The 18641-nt window shown below is 45.3% G+C and overlaps 2 protein-coding genes across 3 annotated transcripts in view; one reads left to right on the forward strand and one right to left on the reverse strand.

The window, feature by feature from the left end:
• Positions 1–9300, forward strand: part of TUT4 (terminal uridylyl transferase 4) — a 35539-nt gene extending 26239 nt beyond the window's left edge. For both annotated transcript variants that reach the window (XM_075287857.1, XM_075287856.1), the window contains exons 17-30: positions 193–250; positions 353–456; positions 894–983; positions 1455–1568; positions 1810–1887; positions 2131–2308; positions 2410–2457; positions 3768–3850; positions 4065–4180; positions 4329–4489; positions 4821–4915; positions 5775–6273; positions 7184–7342; positions 9091–9300. In XM_075287857.1, coding sequence (XP_075143958.1) covers positions 193–250; positions 353–456; positions 894–983; positions 1455–1568; positions 1810–1887; positions 2131–2308; positions 2410–2457; positions 3768–3850; positions 4065–4180; positions 4329–4489; positions 4821–4915; positions 5775–6273; positions 7184–7342; positions 9091–9182 — 1875 coding nt within the window. In that variant the 3' untranslated portion in view covers positions 9183–9300. The remainder of the gene's footprint in view (positions 1–192; positions 251–352; positions 457–893; positions 984–1454; positions 1569–1809; positions 1888–2130; positions 2309–2409; positions 2458–3767; positions 3851–4064; positions 4181–4328; positions 4490–4820; positions 4916–5774; positions 6274–7183; positions 7343–9090) is intronic.
• A 2621-nt stretch (positions 9301–11921) lies between these two features.
• PRPF38A (pre-mRNA processing factor 38A) lies at positions 11922–18628 on the reverse strand. The gene is made up of 10 exons (XM_075287372.1): positions 18486–18628; positions 16330–16489; positions 15518–15639; positions 15256–15341; positions 14452–14562; positions 14007–14116; positions 13779–13805; positions 13444–13526; positions 12768–12816; positions 11922–12055 (listed from the first exon to the last, which is right to left on the reverse strand). The coding sequence occupies exons 1-10, from the start codon at positions 18613–18615 to the stop codon at positions 12013–12015; spliced, it is 921 nt and encodes a 306-aa protein (XP_075143473.1). The 5' UTR covers positions 18616–18628; the 3' UTR covers positions 11922–12012.
• Between the last annotated feature and the right edge of the window lie 13 nt (positions 18629–18641).

The following is an 18641-nucleotide window of genomic DNA, read 5'->3' on the forward strand; positions in this document are numbered from 1 at the left end:
CTTTAACACCAAAAAATAGGCCTGTCCATACTTTGCCCTGATATAATCCCTAAATGAAATACAATGCATATGGAAGGCTGCAGATCTGCAGGACACGAGACCCGGCCTCTACTATCAGAGTCGGCCATGTTTAAGGCTTTCTTAAGGAGTATAAGGAACTAATGTGTCTTTTATCATCCGGATCTTTTACAGAAACTAAATTGCAAAGAAATAATTGAAGGATTGGCCAAGGTTTTAAAAAGACACCCGGGTAAGTAAATAGGGGGCGCTTAGATATACAGTATGGACTGATGTATCACGAATCATCTTTTATGTTATTTACGGGGACATCGCTGTTCTTTTTTTTTTTTAGGCTTAAAGAATATTTTACCGATAACCACGGCCAAGGTCCCAATTGTGAAGTTTGAGCACAGGGAGAGCTCGGTAGAAGGAGACATCAGCTTGTATAACACCTTGGTGGGTTTGTGTTATTGTCGCACACAAATATTTTCTATCCTTTTTGACGTCATGTCTGGCCCCATGCACAGAGTCTGATTCCAATGTGGGGCCTAGTTTACAACAGAACGTAGTTGGATGATTCTTGGAATGACATCCGAGTATCATCCGAGTGTTCTTCACTCTATGGGGTTCTGATCCGTTGCATTCTTATGAGACCGAGCAGGATAGGACTTGCTGTATAAATATCTGTGTCATCAGAACAGAATGGATCAGAAGCCGCCATAGACGTGAAGGCACTTGGGTGACACTAGGATATCACTCTGACACTCATTTCGCTGCATTCTGCTGCAAACTCGGCCCCGCATCAGATGCAAACGCCATTGTGTACATGTAATGTTTGCTGTAAGTACTTAAAATAATAAAGTCATGCCTTTATGTATTTGTCTCCTGTCCAGGCTCAGCACAACACCCGGATGCTGGCTACATATGCAGCCATTGACCCAAGAGTGAAATATCTCGGATACACAGTCAAGTTCTTCGCCAAGGTGATTGATCAGTTTAACCGTGTGATGTTGTCAGGAAAGCCCCGAAGCTTTATTGCAATCCTCATCTTTTTTTTTTGTCTTGAAATAACCATTTTAGAGCATCTTCTCTTATAACTCTGTGCTGTTCCTCATTTATTCCTCCTGGACACCTGGGTGTCCTCATTCCTTTTGGGCAGTATCAGACCGTGACATTCAATTTATTCCTACATTTTAGGATGAATAGCAGAGAAACAGCACAATGCAGGGCTTTAAGAGAAGGAGATACTATAAATTTCCACCTATAACCTACAATCTTGAGAGCGGGATTTGGGGGCCTATGTACAGCAGAGAGGGGGCTGAGCATGCATGGGGCTCTCTTAGTGCTTTGGGATATCCAAAAAGCCAATGGAGAGAGCCGTGAAAGTGTGGCCACCTCTCCATTGACAGCAATCTTACAATATTAATAAAAATCCCTTTATTTGTTTCCCTCAGCGCTGTGATATAGGCGATGCATCGCGGGGGAGTTTGTCGTCTTATGCTTACATCCTTATGGTCCTATATTTCCTCCAGCAGAGAAAACCACCCGTCATACCGGTGCTACAAGAGGTAAGAGGGTGTGTCCTACTGCTGGGGCCACTAGTGGTCATCTGTAGTAACTGCAAGTGCTCAATTTCCCTGCAGCACCCCCACAGGGCAGCTGCGGTATTACATAGTATTAATTGACGTACTGCTTGGACTTTCCAAGTCCTCCATAGCTCTTTTGACTTACTCTCCACTCTGCCTAATAGAGGAGAGACCTACGATAGGTTTTGTAAACCAGACAACCTCTTATTTCTGTACTATTTAGATATATGACGGGCAAGTTATTCCCCGCAGGATGGTGGACGGCTGGAATGCCTTTTTCTTTGATAACACCGAGGAGTTGGTAAGTACTTTAATCTCGGGGAGACAATCTAGATTCCGGTTAATTCACATGACCATACTTTTGGTTTGCTTTCACACAACACGGGCCCACAGTGGATGCTACAAGTCACATGACCATTTTTATATATGGACGTACAGTGTAATCCATCTAGTTTTAGCATGCAGTGTTTCAGTCCATATTGCAGTGGATATGATAACATGGCTATCTGCGAGTGCGTCCATTGAGAATGTGTTTTTGTTACAGAGAAGCCGGTTTCCATCTCTGGGACAGAATACAGAATCGGTAGGGGAGCTTTGGCTCGGGTTCCTTAGGTTTTACACCGAAGAGTTTGACTTTAAGGAATACGTTATCAGCATTAGGCAGAAGAAACTGCTCACCACGTTTGAGAAGCAATGGACGTCTAAGTGCATCGCCATAGAAGGTTTGTATCACGTAGCATCTTACTGAAGAGGGTTTTTTATGTGTAGTCACATGATCAGAAATCGGAATGTTAACCCCTTCTTGTTTCTTTGCACATTTCAGATCCATTCGACCTCAATCATAATCTCGGAGCTGGAGTCTCAAGAAAAAGTGCGTGTTATTATGGGATCCTTGTATACAGACCTATAGTTTCTCTTGTGATGTAACGAAATGACATGTATTATGTGATGATGTAGGAAAAATGGCATCAGTTTTATTGCAAATACAGACCCGATATATATATATATATATATATATATATAGATAGATAGATAGATAGATAGATAGATAGATAGAGAGAGAGAGATATCTATATATATATAAAACTCAATCTGTAGTATTCTGCTCTATACAAATTCACAGTTCTCTCCTGATTTGGGTGAAATTTGGCACACCCCCTCTCCACGCACAGGAGCAGAATACTGCACACGTTACATCTCGCTAGAGTCCCCCGCCATGAGTTTGGGGCCCCTAAATTTAGGCCCTAAACATATATGAAAGTGCTGAGGGAAAAACAACAGTTGTGACTGACGGGAACGGATTATAGTGACGGCACCAAAGAGTGGCTGCTAAAGGGGCCGCACTACCACACACAAACATTTCACAGACACCACATAAACATCACACAGACAGCATACATACACCAACCCACAAGCACAACACCACACAAATGCCACAACACAAACACCAGAGAACTCTAGACACACACAACACAAACACCACCCCACAAATACCACACACACGCATACAAACACACTCAGATGGATGCACACTGCACACACGGACGTAAAGAGCACATGCGTACTAACACACGACTACAGCACGAATTGACACTTGCAGAAACACATGGATCACATGTGCGCATACATATACAAAGACCACACACGTGCATGCACATATGCATACATACACATGGATCACATGTGTGCACACACACACAAATACACGCACGCACGTGCACACACATGCACACATATACACGGACCACACACGTGCATGCACACGCATACATACAGATGGAACACACGCATACACACGTACATACATATACACGGACCATACACACGTGCATGCACACATGCATACCTACGCATGGATCACACACATGTACACGCAAAACATGACAAAACACATCTGGTATCCTTAGCGGCTGCTTGCACACTCTAGTATTTTTCTCGGGCCTCCAGGCCATGGATTTGGTGGTAGAAATTTAAAGTGGAAAAAAAGCTTTACTGTAGCGCTCTGAAAATATGAATTACTGACTTTATATTATATCATATTATTATTATTATAATAATATTATATAATATTATTGGCTACAAATGTCCAAAGTGTTTTATTTTTTTGTGTATGAGTAGTTATTGCGGGCGGCAGGGTTCAGCAGGGCTCATCTTAAATCCTTCTTGTGTTCTTTCTTTCAGTGACTAATTTTATCATGAAGGCGTTCATTAACGGAAGGAAGTTGTTTGGGACCCCCTTCTACCCGCAGCTCGGCCATGAAGCAGTAAGTGCTCTCTTTTTGTCATGAAATTCCAGAATTCTCTAGAGTATAATAAAACTATGCTAAAAGAAAAAAATCAGGAGCAGCGGTGTGAGAATTATAGTGTCATGGACCTGAGATACAGACTCGTATAGGCTACAATACTTAGAGCAGACTCCATTGCTCCACTTTTTGAGATTCTTCTATGTGTCTTGACAGTATTTTTGTTTTCCGGCAGGAATATTTTTTCAATTCCAAAGTCCTGACAGACGGGGAGCTGGCTCCCAATGATAGGTGCTGCCGCGTGTGCGGGAAGATCGGTCATTACATGAAGGATTGTCCCAAGCGAAGGAGGTAAGAAGCCCGGCCCTGTGTTACAAGCAGACACGTCGGATGTGATATCTTCTGTAGAATGACACGGTTCTTTCCTAACAATGATGTAAGTTACAAGTGTACAATTTGTGTAGCCTTTAAGTGCTAATTGTCTATGGTCGGCTCCTAGGGTGAAGAAGAAAGAGAATGAGAAGGATGATGACAAGGACAGTAAGGAGGACGAGCGGGAGCTTAGGGAGAAGAGGTGCTTTACCTGTGGCGATGTCGGTCATGTCCGAAGGGACTGTCCTGAAAACAACACAGCCCGGCAGAAGAACAACAACATTTTGGGTAATACATAATACAAAGTACATACAAATATTCATTGGTGTGCTGCAGCACATTAGCACTGACCTAAAGTTGCAGATAAGTAGACTAACGCTAGGTTCACATTAATGTTGGGTGTCCACGGGAGGACCAGAACAACAGACTGCTAAAATAGATACTAACCAAGCCTGACAGAGCCCATTGAATATATTGGGATCCGTCCGCTTCCCGTTCTTTGAAAAGTCAGACTCGCACCACTTTTTCAGAGGTGAAGTTAGCCTGAGATTGCAGAAAAGCAGCCAGTACACACAGCGCATAGCTCCGGCCAGAATTAATGGCGTTTTCTTTTTCTTAGCATCACAGATCTTGAGCCTCATCGTCCCTCAGCCCGTTCTCACCCCATTACAACAGATGGAGCGGCCCACGCGCACACGTCAGGCTTCAGAATCGGTGAGTGCTAATGGATGTTTTTAGAAGAATACAGTCTCAGGGTCATCCTAGGATCCGGATAAGTGTTACCGATCATGAGCACGGGGTCCTGTGTCCTCTTTTGAGCATGTGCACAGTCATTTCATTCAGTCTATGGGAGTGATGGAGATAGAGCGCCGTACTCTGCAGAATCTTCTTCAGTCCCATAGACCTTATTGGAAGGACAGGACTCCTGTTCTCATGATCAGTGGGGGCCCAGGATTGGGACCCTCTACTGGTCACACTTCTGGAACAACCTCAATAATTGATGCACATTAGGTATTGCTTTATACTTCCAATGAGTGCAAACATTGCTGTGCAGCTGGTGGGGAACCACAAATCCCAGCATGCTATGAGAGCAGCGGACTGTCATGGCATGCAGGTCGATATACTTTCCAACAGCTGGATAGTCACAGGTTGAAGTCCATACATCTCAAGCAGTACAGTATGTCTTTTATAGTATGGGAGGAAATCCACGCAAACACGGGGAGAACATACTGTACAAACTCCTTGTAGATGTTGTTCCCAGGACTCCAGCACTGCAAGACTGCAGTGTTAACCACTGAGCCACCATGTTGCCCATACTTGGTACTCTTATACATGGTAGCGATCCTTTGTCTTGGGTAAAATAAAACGGTTCTAAGAAAGTATAATGGTGTGGATTATTACAGCTATATGAAGTGACACCCACTCCCCAAATCCCCCGCCCTTCTTCTGGCAACTGATTATATATTGGCAATACAGAGTGGATATGGGATGGATCTAGAGCATTACTAGGGAGAACTTTAGAGCCTGTTGAAATATTTCTGTGTCAGCCATCGTTTGCTCTCTTTCTTCACAGTCTGAATCCCATCACTCTTCATACTCACCCCAACCTCAACCATATCCACAGAACAACATGGGCCAGGCGCAGCCTCAGACTAAGCTAAACCAGCAGACGACGCAGCCCATCCAGAATCCTCACCAGGTTCAGCGGCCCACCTTTAACTTTCCACACTCTCCTCCCACTCACTTCTCTCCTCTGCACAACCTCGGTTTACTTCCTCTGCCCCCACAGATCCCAATTCCCAACAGCTCTTGGCCCATCCACGGGCAGATCATTCGCTCTTCTTCTGGGAACCCCCCTCACTCTAGCGGTGTCGCCTATCCCACCAGATCTGGCAGCAGCGGCAACACCTCAACCACTAATCAAAGTGCGGTTAATCTGAACGACCCGAGCATCATCTTTGCAGGGCCCGCTGCCAGGTCTGTAGGCCTTCCCAACTCTTCTCACGATGGACATTGGCACAATTCCCAAGCACCTAACTCTCTGGTGAACAATGGAACCGTGGGTGGCACAGGTAACGTTACATCCAATAGAACAAGTGCAGACACTTTGGTCTTAGCAATAGTCTACCGTTTTGTGGCTACAGCCCCCGTGCAGAGCGGTCTCTCCTACTTCTTGTAAACACATTTAGTAGGTTACGGCTACACTGTTTCATTTGTCTGTAACCAGGGAGACACATAAGAGCTGTAGACACAAAACAGCCCCCTCAGCTGATCAGCAGGGGTGCTGAGATTCAGACCGCCATTGATCAGATATTGAAGGTCTATTTCGGGGATCAGCAACATTACAGCCATTATGAAACTACAACTCCCAGCATGCTCTAGTCACCTGTTGGCGTTCTGAGAATGCTGGGAAGTCTAGTTTCACAACGGCTATTGCAGCAAAGATTGCTTTTCACTAATGCTGCAAACCCATTTACCATTTAAAGGGGTGATCAAAAGATTTACAACTTCTCTTTAGGACAGATCATCCGTATCAGATCAGTGGGTATCCATCACTCAGGACCCAACAGAAGCTGTGTGATGCAGTAATGGCTTCCCAATGAGCGCCAATTCTGCTAAACAGGCTATGTGATGTCAAGTCCAATCGGAAACATGGCCTGCTAGTAGCTCAGTCCTATTCAAGTGAATGGGGCTGAGCGGACATACCAAGGACAACCACTACAGAAGGTATAGCAAGGGCTACAGCGCTCACCCAAACACTACAGTCTCTTCACACAGCTGATCAGCCTGGGGGCCTGATGGTCAGACCTTCACCATCACTATAGATCGACAATAGTTTAGATCTGTAAAACCCCATTAACTGTTTATGCAGGGGATTTGGAGCTCTGTATTAGAAAACCAGAGAATCAAACAATCTCAGATGATAATGTAAGAATTATTCCACGATATTGCCATTTATTTCCTTCTTGTTTTGTGATGTAGATCCAGGATTCCAGGGCCAGTTTGGGAAGCCCTCACATCCCTGGGAGCGGGGTACTCCTCACTACCCCCTGATCCCTGGATCGTGGCCTTACAGTATACCACAGAATTTCCTACAACAGGCACCTGCTGGTTTTCATTCCAAGACCTTCTACCCTCCAGGTAATGTCAGGGGCTAGTTTAGTCCACACGTACACCGGATGAATTACAATACAGAGGGATTGAAGAAGAATGGTGCAGAATGATAGCGTCCATATTCACAACCAAAATAATACAACACAAATGTATTACTAGGAAGAGACAGGTTTTATCTACTACAGATGTTCCATGTTTTGCTTTGATTTTTAGTCCATTGACCACTGATCATTTCAGGTGAATGCAGTTCCCTTGCACCGCTGCTATAGCGTTGTACCATATACTGGTGGCGCCTAGGACTGCAGCTTTGCTTCCAGCAGTATACACTATATATAATGTCCAGCAGCCAGGTAAAGGAGTTGTCCAGGCAAAAAATGAACAACCCTTTTACCTTCAATCCAGAATAACCACCTTTGGCAGAGCGGACCGCTGCGAGACGTGCAGGAAGAGAGGGGATGTTGTGATGATGTCACTGGGATGTTGAGCCATGCCGACTCCAGTGCCGTGTCCAGCTGCGCTAGGTTACGCGGTTGAGCATCCATGGCGCAAGCAACCCGATCGAGGTGGTGCCACAAAGTCTCCATTGGGTTCAAGTCCGGGGAATTTGCTGGTCAAGGGAGTACGGTAAACTTATCCTGGTGCTCCTCGAACCAAGCACGTACACTGCGAGCTTTATGACACGTCGCATTGTCCTGCTGGTAGATGCCATCATCCTGAGGAACAACAATTCGCATGTAGGGGTGAACATGGTCCACAAGGATAGATGCATACTTGTGTTGATCCATCGTGCCTTCCACCATGATGAGTGCACCCAGATGGCTGATGACACGTGCCTTCTGCCATTGGTTATTTAACGTTGATGTGAAAAGTAGGCGGTGCTCACATTAATATGACTGGACTGTGTATATATTGTATACTGCTGGAAGCAAAGCTGCAGTTCCAGACACCACCACTTGAAGGATTTAAAAGTTAAAAGGATTGTCTATTTTTGCCTGGACAACCCCTTTATCATGATCAGTGAAGGGTCTGGGTGTTGTACACCCACCAATTAAATATTGATGAACAGCCATCTGTATGCAAAATACATGGGGTTTTCAGTACCCCTTTAGGCCAAGGCCCCACGTAGCATCAATACTGCAGTTTTGTCATAGTGATACCTGCAAAGTGGATGGGATTCTGCCTTATAGCCTTAAAGGGATCCTATCATTAAACCTCAATTTTTTCTGCCTACCACGTAGGAATAGCCTTAAGAGAGGCTATTCTTCTCCTACCTTTAGATGTCTTCTCCGCGCTGCCATTCGGTATATAATCCGGTTTTTGTCGGTATGCAAATGAGTTCTCTCGCAGCACTGGGTGTGGTCCCCAATGCTGCGAGAGAACTCTGCAGCACCGTCTCCATCTTCTTCAGGAACGGGTCTTCTTCGTGTTTTCCAAGGCCCGAGACCTAGAAGTTTGAAGCCACCGCCGGAAGACCTGTACCTGAAGAAGATGGAGGCGGTTCTGGAAAGTTCTCTCGCAGCATTGGGGACACCCCCAGTGCTGTTTGAGCACTGAGAACCGCCCCCAGTGCTGCGAGAGAACTCATTTGCATACCGAATAAAACCGGGATCTCTACCGAACAGCGGCGCGGAGAAGACATCTAAAGGTAGGAGAAGAATAGCCTTTCTTAAGGCTATTCCTACGTATTAGGAGTAAACCATTACACACTGAGCTATGGATTGTGCGGATGTATCTGGCGGGGTTTATAACCTTCTTCTCTTACCTTTTCCTTTCAGCTCCCTCATTAATCCAGAACGGACCCCATTTCTCAGTCTTATCCCAAGGACACCCCCACCTGAACTCCAGCTACATCCAGCAAAAGAAATGAAAAAAAAAAAAAAAGCGAAAAACTTTGCGGCAACCATTTTTAAAGACTTTGTTTCTAGGAGGCGCTAGAACTTTTATTATGTTTCATTTGTAAATATACGGCTTTAGTTGTACTGGAATCATTCCTCCGAGTGATGCGATTTTTCTTCTTATTTCATTGCCCCATTTTGCGGGGAGCCTTGTGTTCTATCCAAGTCAGATGTTCAAATGATGAAAAAAGGAAAAAAAAAAAAAAAAAGAAAAAAAATTTGGGTAAAATTCAGTCCTTTATTTTCTATCTGCTCTCTTCATACGCCGCCGGCTGCTTCGAGCTCTATAAATGTATATATTTTAGTTATAAAACAGATGATTTAAAGAGAAAAGGAATGTAATTTTTTTAATGTCTTTTATTATTTGAGTCAGAAGCGGGTGCCAAAAATCTTTTAAAGCCGAAGTCACGTCTTATTTTTGGTACCAATAAAAAAAAAAAAAAAAGCCCATTTTATCAATCTCTGTGTCCCATGAAGTGTAAAGAATTTTTTTTTTTTTAATTTTTATTATTATTATGGAAATCCGAACTGAAATTGTTATTTGATAAATTGGGTTCTTCATTTTTAATAAAATTAAGAATACCAATGAAGTGGTTAAATGTCATCTGCTTGGGCCTGTACTGTACACGTGCGTTACCCTACAGTGTACCTCCCCCCACTTTTTTGACTGAGGCCCGAGTCAATCTGTGATGCCGGTTTGACCTGACGTAGATCCAGGACATGGCACTGCCTTGACTCTGGTGTCCATGTCCCATTACCCATGTCCACATCAAACCATACAGGTTAGGAAGGATCCACAAGCTGGACAGATTGACCTGGAGGGGCTTCACCAGGAGGTTGTCCATGTATAGAAACACGGCAATACCTGTGGAGCGGAGGACGGCCATGACAGACAATATCACCTAAGTAAATACTGTATATTCGAGTATAAGCCGAATTTTTTAGCACAGTTCTTGTACTGAAAAAGCCCCCCCTCGGCTTATACTCGAGTCAGAAATCTTTTTTTTTTTTTGGGGTGTGTGTGTCTATGACCAGCCACAATAGTAATGTATAGAATCTCCCATAAAATGGTGCGTGTGTGGGGGGGGGGGAACCCAGTCATCAAGCTCAGGGATGGGGCAGACAGACAACCAAAACACCCCCTCCCCTTCCCCAGCATCTACTGCACCCAAAAACTCCATTTTAATTTTTGAAATTTTCCAGTAGCTGCTGCATTTCCCCCCTCGGCTTATACTCGAGTCAATAAGTTTTCCCAGTTTTTTGTGGTAAAATTAGGGGCCTCGGCTTATATTCGAGTACATACGGTACCCAGAGGGCAGAAGCCAGCCCAAAGGGGAGAGAGACAACTGGAAAAGTCACGGATCCACTGCAAAACTAAAAAAACGCTAAAGGTACAACATGATGGGATCAGCAACCTTCGGCTCTCCAGCTGCTGTGAAACTACAACTCCCAGCATGCTCCATTTACTTCTATGGGAGTTCCAAGTACAGCAGAGCAAGTATGCATGCTGGGAGTTGTAGTTTTACAACAGCTGGAGTGCCGAAGGTTGCCGACACCTGATGTAGACAAAGAATTCGCCCATCTAGGGGGCAACACAGTAGCTAGCACTGCAACCTAGCAGTGCTGGAGTCCTGGGTTCGAATCCTGCCAAGGACAAAACATCTGCAAGGAGATTGTATGTTCTCCCCGTGTTTGCATGGATTTCCTCCCATACGCCAAAGACATACTGATAGGGGAGAATGTACATTGTGATCCCTGTAAAAAATAAAATTCAACCATCTCCAGGGATACCACTACAGACCGCATAGACTACAGCCAAAAGTGTAGACATGGACGAACCTGTTGAGCCCCTTCTGGTCCATGATGGGATGAAGGGGGCCGTCCTTTTTGGGCTTGTAGAACAGTTAGGAGTAATAACCCCGGGTACGCTCTGAAGTGGGAACTCCCTGCTGCTGCAGATTGGAGACAGCCTGGAGTGTCTGACATAGAGAAGGCAAAGAGACTGCAGTGACAGCTGAGTAGCTGGATGACACCACCTCTCAGGCCCAGGACCCAGACATCCCACCACCTGAGAGGCCCAGAGTGGGGGATAATCTTCATGCCGAGGAGGGCTTGGAAGAGGAAGGCCTGGACGACTTGGTGCAGGACGACCAGGCAGGTCTGGACTAGAAAGAAGTCTTCTTGGAACAGGAGAACAGCTGGAGCTTAGGACGCCTCTGAGGGAGAACGAATCTATTCCCCTCTCTGGACTCAGGGATAAGTTTCTTGAGGTCTTTAACAAAAAGTCAGCCCTGTTCAACCTGGAACGGGAGAAGGGCAGTGACCGCCTTCTTGGAGAAGGACTTTTTTTCTGCCTGCTAGCTAATGGAAAAAAGAAGCGAGCGGCTCCCATTGAAGTCAATGGGAGCCATTTTTGGTAGAGGATTTTGAGGCAGATTCTGCGTCAACATCTGCTGCCAAAAAACTCTGTGTGAATATACCCTTAAAAGGGTTTGTCCAGGCCTCAAGTGTCCTCCCCTCCATGATCCCTGGCAGAGAGTAGCTAACCAGTAATGGTTCTTGCCCTGGCAGACTGAGGCCATCCATGTGATACTCGGCCATACTCCACCTTACTCACTGATATCAGATGAACAATCTCAGGTACAATGAAGACAATTTATTTTATTAAAAATCATATAACAAAACAAAATGACTGAATAGAAGACGTCGTGTCTGACAGTGACAGAATCAACCGTCGCATAGCGAGAGCCTATTATGTACAAAAGGTCCTGGGTCATGGATCAGCGCCTTCGCATCGTCCAATCACTCGTTCCCACGTCTGCTTTTTTTGTGACTCTTCTTTGACCTATAAAAAATATAAGAAAATATTCAATTAAAAAAAAAAAAAAGTCCCAAGTAAATTTTCATTCTGTGGCCTGTAGGGAAGGTAACAATGCAGGGCAGGTCATCTTACTAGTGACTGAGTTACCGTATCTGCTCCCTTCTGGTCCTCAGCTGTCATGTGACCTGCATTTTGACTCTCCAACTTACACACATGGGCTGATTTATCATGGCCTGTGTTCTACAAAACGGACACACCAGCCATAACCGTTTTTTGTGCAACTCAGAATTTTTGTGCACAGCTGTGACTTGCACCACTTTCCTTCAGGTGGAGGCCGGAAGTTGATGTAGATTTCACTGATCCTGAGTTTGCAAGGTAACCCAGCATTGCATCCACTTCCAGCTTTCCCTCCACGCAGTAGTGCAAGTGGCCGTGTGCACAGTTCTAGTTTCCCAGGCTCCATGTTGCAATGTATGTATGTATGGGTTCCCATATATTGACATATCCTAGCAATATGATATCGCCTTATGAGACAGTAACACTATCCTATTATATCTAAAGAGTCCAGCATAGAGTATAGGTTTCATTTTGTGTAACCCCCGTGACAATGGTGCAGCCCCAACCAGCTGATAGAGCGGCCCCTGATATTCTTTGCGATTTTTGCTTCCGTCCGTGTCGTAATTCTACCGATACCTACAAGAAAAGTTTTTTGCTACGCTATTGTAGTCCCTTTTACCTCTCTGGAGACTTTGAGTGGCTTCTGTGTCGGTGACTACGATGATGTCCTGTTAATAAGAAAGGAAAATGAGTAAATCCCTCCAAGATATGTTACAACATAATCTAGTTATGAGCAAAATCTCTACAAAGCGAAGACCCCCCCCCCCCCAAAAAAAAACAAAAAAAACAACTAAGAATATTAATGGGAATATCCCCGGCTGTCCAGGGCACTGCAGCCTATCCCCATTCACAAATCCCAGTGCTCCAGCCACACGTGCAGGTTCACTGTGAGCTATATCTGCAGCACCCGTTATTTGGTTTTTACTGCAAGTTTAACCCCTTACAGCAAGAACACCTTGAAGACTACAATGGAACCTGGAGCAGTAATTAATACATTGTGGATTCCACATGCGCAGCACAAAAAATTTGCATTTTTTTTTTTTTTTTAAACCAGAGTGTGGATGGGATTTGTTGAGATCCCTGGCACTGGCACCGCTGTCGGCTAACCAGCTGCAAACTCACATGTGGCCCCAACTGGACGTTGCTCTATCTTGAAGTCTAATCCACTATTCGCAGAACAAGAGAGAAGTATCCGAGTGCCGAATTCCCCTCCCAGTAACCCCCCACCACTGACAGGGGACTCAGAATCCTTGTGTGTGCATGCATGACCTCCGCTGGACCACCAAGAAACAAACCTGGAGATTTGGATTTTGATCGATGGCGTCTTTCTCTGGATCTGCTGCGGTGTCTCCTGGGACTCTTGCTCCGGTGTCGTTCTCTGCGGGGTGAAGAAGGATTGTGGGTACAGAGCAGTGTGAATGATATCTAGATACCATTCCTGCTTTTTACCATATCAATGTGATACCATACATAAGGAGAGGAGGAAGGACCCGCCCTGCACAGTCCGCTGCAGAAAGCTAGCCGTTCGCACCAGAAAATGAGGTGGAAATGGGGAGGTGGAATTTTTGAGACAGATTCCAGGGCATAAATTCTGCCGTGTGACGCTAGTCTAAGGTATTATGACACTCACCTTCTTCTCTTAGGGGAACGGCTTCTCCTGAAACATAAAAGAAGACATACAGTGATGAGAAACTATTTCCTGGGGAAGAATAGAATCTTATATGTTGTTTTCTTTAGACAATCCTTCTTCCTTACAATGACCCCCACTACAAAGTCCTAATACAGGGCCCATTCTCAGCTTTACACCCCAATTTTTTTTCACATCGGACAACCCCTTCAATAATCCGCTTTGCATTACCTCCTCGGAGAACGACTGCGGCTTCTCCTGTACCGAGGTGAAGGCGATCTACGTGGCCTGTCTAGGTCTCTGTAGCTTCGTCTGTGATGGTCTGGGGTAGGATCTCTGCCCTACACCCAAGAGGTACAAAAAGAATTCTGTTATTACAAATCTTTGTGCATCACACCACAATACCCTTCCCAATGCTAAATTCCACTGCAGCGCTACCACAGGTGAAATAAAGCATTGCACTGCGATTCAGAAAATCAAGGGACATGCTGGGTCACTCTGCGCTACTGAATCACAGACTGCGCCTCCTCCAATTCACTATTCCAAAATAGGTTTTGGAAACCAAGTAACCCCTTCACGTTCCTTTCACTTTCCAAACCAATTGACCTAAAATTCTTCATATTCATCAAACAAGTGATTAACGGAAGCTTTCATATTCCGATTTAATGTCACAAACCTTTTCGTCCTCATCGTCTTCATCCTCACTGGACTCAACGTCATCCATATCTTCTTCCAAAGCACTGACGCGAGGATCCAGCTGCTCGGTTTCCTCAAGCACATAGCGTTTCTAATAAGATAATGAGAGTGTCAGGGGGGTCTATGGCATGTGATATGGACCCTAAAAAGGAAAGCCATTGAGCATGCAGCACTGCAGAGAGAGAACAATGCTGGCTTATATTCTATGGTCATAAAGATGGTGCCTGTATAGAAGAACAGCGCCATAGAGGTAGAGGACGATGCTAAGGCTCATACTGGACAGTTATTAGAACAGAGCACAGAACATGAATGGTCCATGCCCAGACGGGGGCGATAAGACACTGCCGATACTACTGACAGTACTGGAAAGTGCGCATGCGCAGGTAAGTCATGCTTAGTGGTTCCCATGTTAGTTAAGAACTTAGTATGCAAATAAAACTATCAAGGAGTAGAGCGGCAGAGCTAAAAATATTGATGATGAACCATAACAATAGATCAGTGAGGGTCCGACACCCAGCACCCCCCTGACCAGCTGTTCTGTACTGAGAAACAAGCAGACAGCGCTTGTCCTTAGTGTAGTGCACAGAGCTGCAACCGTGCCCTACAACCATTACTGCGGATGGAAAGACCCTTTACACTGTGTTTAACTAGTGAGGTACATTAAGAATGGTAAGAAGGTCAGTGACTATCTCCCATATAGAATAAGTGAATAGCCGTGACTGTTTCTAAAAATCAATAACCTGAATCTGCAGCCAGTATAGGTACACAAGTAATGAAGACGTACCTGTAAGCGGGGTAATATGATGTCACAAACCCGTTCGGCGTGGAGAAGCTCATCTATGAATTCATCCACATGCATCAGCTCAAACTCTAAGAGGTAAAACAATATACAGTTACTATACTGAAAAACAGCTTAATAATATTCTGACACCACTAGGCTGAGGGTCAGCAACCTTTGGCACTTAAGCTCTTCCATAACCACAATTCCCAGCATGCACGCTCACGTCTCATTCCTTGGAGCTCCCAGAGAAGTGAAAGGAAATTACCTCCATTCCTGTTCTGGGTCTTGATTTTTCGGTAATCGTTATACAGCGGCTCCAGATATTTGTAGCAGTCGCTGGCGGTACCAGTCAGTCTCATGTAGAGGGCACCTAAGGCACGGACATACCTGAAGGAAGGAGGAATTCAGTAAATAGGTCAGAGAGTGTGGATAATGTGCCAAGTGCAACACGTATATAGTAAAGGAGAAGACAGATCTGTTAAGTGAGTGAGGTCTCCTATCTGAGGGCAGTGTAGTAGGAGGAGATGCAGGGCTTGCAGAGAAGTTTTCTGTAATTACATTCAGAATTTCCATGTAAAAAGCTGTTTAAGTGCTGCCAGGACTCTTAAGAGAAAGCCTGTGAGTCCTGCAAGCTCCAGGGTCCTGAAAGCTCCAGGGTCCTGAAAGCTCCAGGGTCCTGAAAGCTCCAGGGTCCTGAAAGCTCCAGGGTCCTGAAAGCTCCAGGGTCCTGCAAGCTCCAGGGTCCTGCAAGCTCCAGGGTCCTGCAAGCTCCAGGGTCCTGCAAGCTCCAGGGTCCTGAAAGCTCCAGGGTCCTGAAAGCTCCAGGGTCCTGAAAGCTCCAGGGTCCTGAAAGCTCCAGGGTCCTGAAAGCTCCAGGGTCCTGCTGCACCCGCCTACACATGTGATCCGGTATAAAAACTTATACAGGAAATCAGTGTCTCATAAGGAAAGTCAGGACTTCGAAGCTTTGTCACCCCCCATTAATGCTGAAGGAGTAAATGGCCATCAGTCCCAAGTGTTGGAATTTGAGGTCTCCTTGAAGCAGCAGTTCATGTAGACTCTCGCTCTCTGACTCACTTGAAGTCTTCGTTCTTTATAAACTCCACAATGATGTCTTTCTCCGGCTGAATCTGCAGCATTTTCAGGGCCAGACACAGGAAAGGTGTAGGCTTGATGTTGCCTCCAAAAACTCCTCCAATATACTTCAGCTCCATCGCCTTGTCCACCACCAGCTCCGCTAAAGACAAAAAAAAAAAAAAAGAAGTCAGACACTAGTATCTGCAGCTTAGGTGTTAGTTCCTGGAAGACTAGGACAATTTTTCACTCACTCCAGAACTGGACATTCGCTCTGAGTCCGGGAACATTTAGACAAGGCAGATTTTTTTTTTTTGCACACGTCCATGTGCATGAGTGTCACACCTACTCACAAACTAGACGAGAAATGTCTGATCATTGAAGCCCCCAGTGATCACACTGTCACTGGAGCAGCACTATACATGTGTGACCAGGAATCTAATCTATTTCAAGAGGATCTGTCACCAAGTAGAAAATGTTAAATGTGGTTTTCTTTTTATTAAATGCAGATTGTGAGCCCTATACAGAGATCACAATGCACATTTTGTTTTCCCCTATCAGTATGTCTTTGTATTAGGGAAGGAAATCCAAGCAAACACGGTGAGAACATACAAACTCCTTGCAGATGTTGTTCCTGGTGGGATTAGAACCCAGGACTCCAGCGCTGCAAGGCTGCATTGCTAACCACTGAGCCACCGTGTTGTCCCTAAATGTGTTTTTCTTTTTGAAAAACAATCCACCCATTCAAAAGATGGGCAGTGACCTTATACTTTTCTATGTGGAAATAAAAGTCTCCCACCCACATGGAGAATGACAGCTAGTCCTCATGTAATCTTCAAGGGTCATATCTTTTGAATGGGTGGATGGATTTTAAGAAGAAACACTAAATTGATCAGGGAATCGGCGAGAATCAAACGGTTTTTACTTCACTTTTTCTACTCGGTTTGACCGCCATCAAGTCACCAATATTTTAGCCTTGGAAAGCTAAGGATGATCTATCCTAAGTATATGGCATTTTCTCAGATCAGTGTCCAGGTTGTAGAAATGAGCTGAACAACAAGCAGCAGGTCCTATTCCTGTCCTTATTTTGTGGTTCATTGCACCTGTTCATGTGCCCTTAAAGACGACCTTTCCCACCTCCACCCACTCTAGTTCTTGGCATTTGCTAATAGGCGCCGCTCCTCTGATTCCAGCCCTGTTGGAATTTTGTCTCTAGCCACGCCATTCCTGAGCGACAAGCGCAGTTAGTTAGTTTGGGTGCCTGCAGTGCTATTTAGGTGGGGGGTGTGGCTCAGAGCTCCAATCAGAGGAAGCCAGTGTCAGATCTCAGAATCACACCCCCTTGTCTGCACCTGCCTGACTCCGCCCTCCTGACAGTACAGAGACTAAATAGTATATCATGAAACAAAACTAACAGCACTCAGGAAAAGCGGGGGCTAGAGAAAGCATAATGTGACTGCGCCAGAATCAGCAAAGCAGCATCTGAATAATGTAATGCACTGGACTTGTGGAAAGTGGTGAACGGTTCTCTTTAAACCCCATGCACACAGTGCAATCCAGAGCAAGAAGTCCAATTCATGCACTGCTCAGATTTCCTGGAATGAACCCAGTCAGGCGATCGGGACCCCCTGTATCATAGTTATAGGGTCCTGACTGTATACAGTATGGATAGTGAGGTCACAGGCAGTGACTCAGTAAGACACAAGGTGCCCCGGTCTCCTGACTATTTCCCGATGCGGAGTTCCCATGTGCATTGGGGAGGGGGGTCCTTGAGGCTGCGTTCCTTGTAGTTCTGGAATAACGCCGCACCAAATCGCACTCGTCTCCCTTTTGGCAATGAATCTCGTCCCCTTTGGCCTCTCTATAGATGTCTGGCCATGTGACGGCTCCAACCTCCTCCACTATAGAACGCGGGGTATATAGCGGCGAGCATTGCAACCAAGACAACCACACAGGCGCCAAGGCAGGAGAGTACAGTAAATTTTTTATTCTAGGTTTTTTATATTTTATATTTCACCCCCACCTTCTGGTTATTTTACTGCCAGTATAATATTTCAGGGACCATTCACCTAGATGGAAAATCTGCAGCGAGTCTGGTCCATGTGAACATACCCCAATACACCACCAGTCTCCATATGACAGGTCTCCCTCCTACTCACCAGTGAGGCCGAAGCACTCCTCCTTCCAGTATTTGGACTCATAGATACGGGTCCGTATAATCTTCTCCACCAGGTACTGCGGGTTGGTGCCGTGTACACTATGAGCGTCTTTCACGGTTCGGTTCGCCATCTTTCCCGGCGCTTTCCGTACTTCCG

Source organism: Leptodactylus fuscus, chromosome 9 (genome assembly GCF_031893055.1).
Source record: "Leptodactylus fuscus isolate aLepFus1 chromosome 9, aLepFus1.hap2, whole genome shotgun sequence".
In the NCBI taxonomy this organism is placed as follows: Eukaryota; Metazoa; Chordata; class Amphibia; order Anura; family Leptodactylidae; genus Leptodactylus; species Leptodactylus fuscus.

Excerpts from the sequence above, each read along its gene's own strand:
- PRPF38A (XM_075287372.1), bottom strand. The coding sequence starts at position 18,615 with ATGGCGAACCGAACCGTGAAAGACGCTCATAGTGTACACGGCACCAAC. Across the intron at positions 14,563-15,255 it reads TCATATTACCCCGCTTACAG|AAACGCTATGTGCTTGAGGA; the intron begins GTACGTCTTCAT and ends TTATCTTATTAG. Across the intron at positions 12,056-12,767 it reads CACTCAAAGTCTCCAGAGAG|GTCAAAGAAGAGTCACAAAA; the intron begins GTAAAAGGGACT and ends TATTTTTTATAG.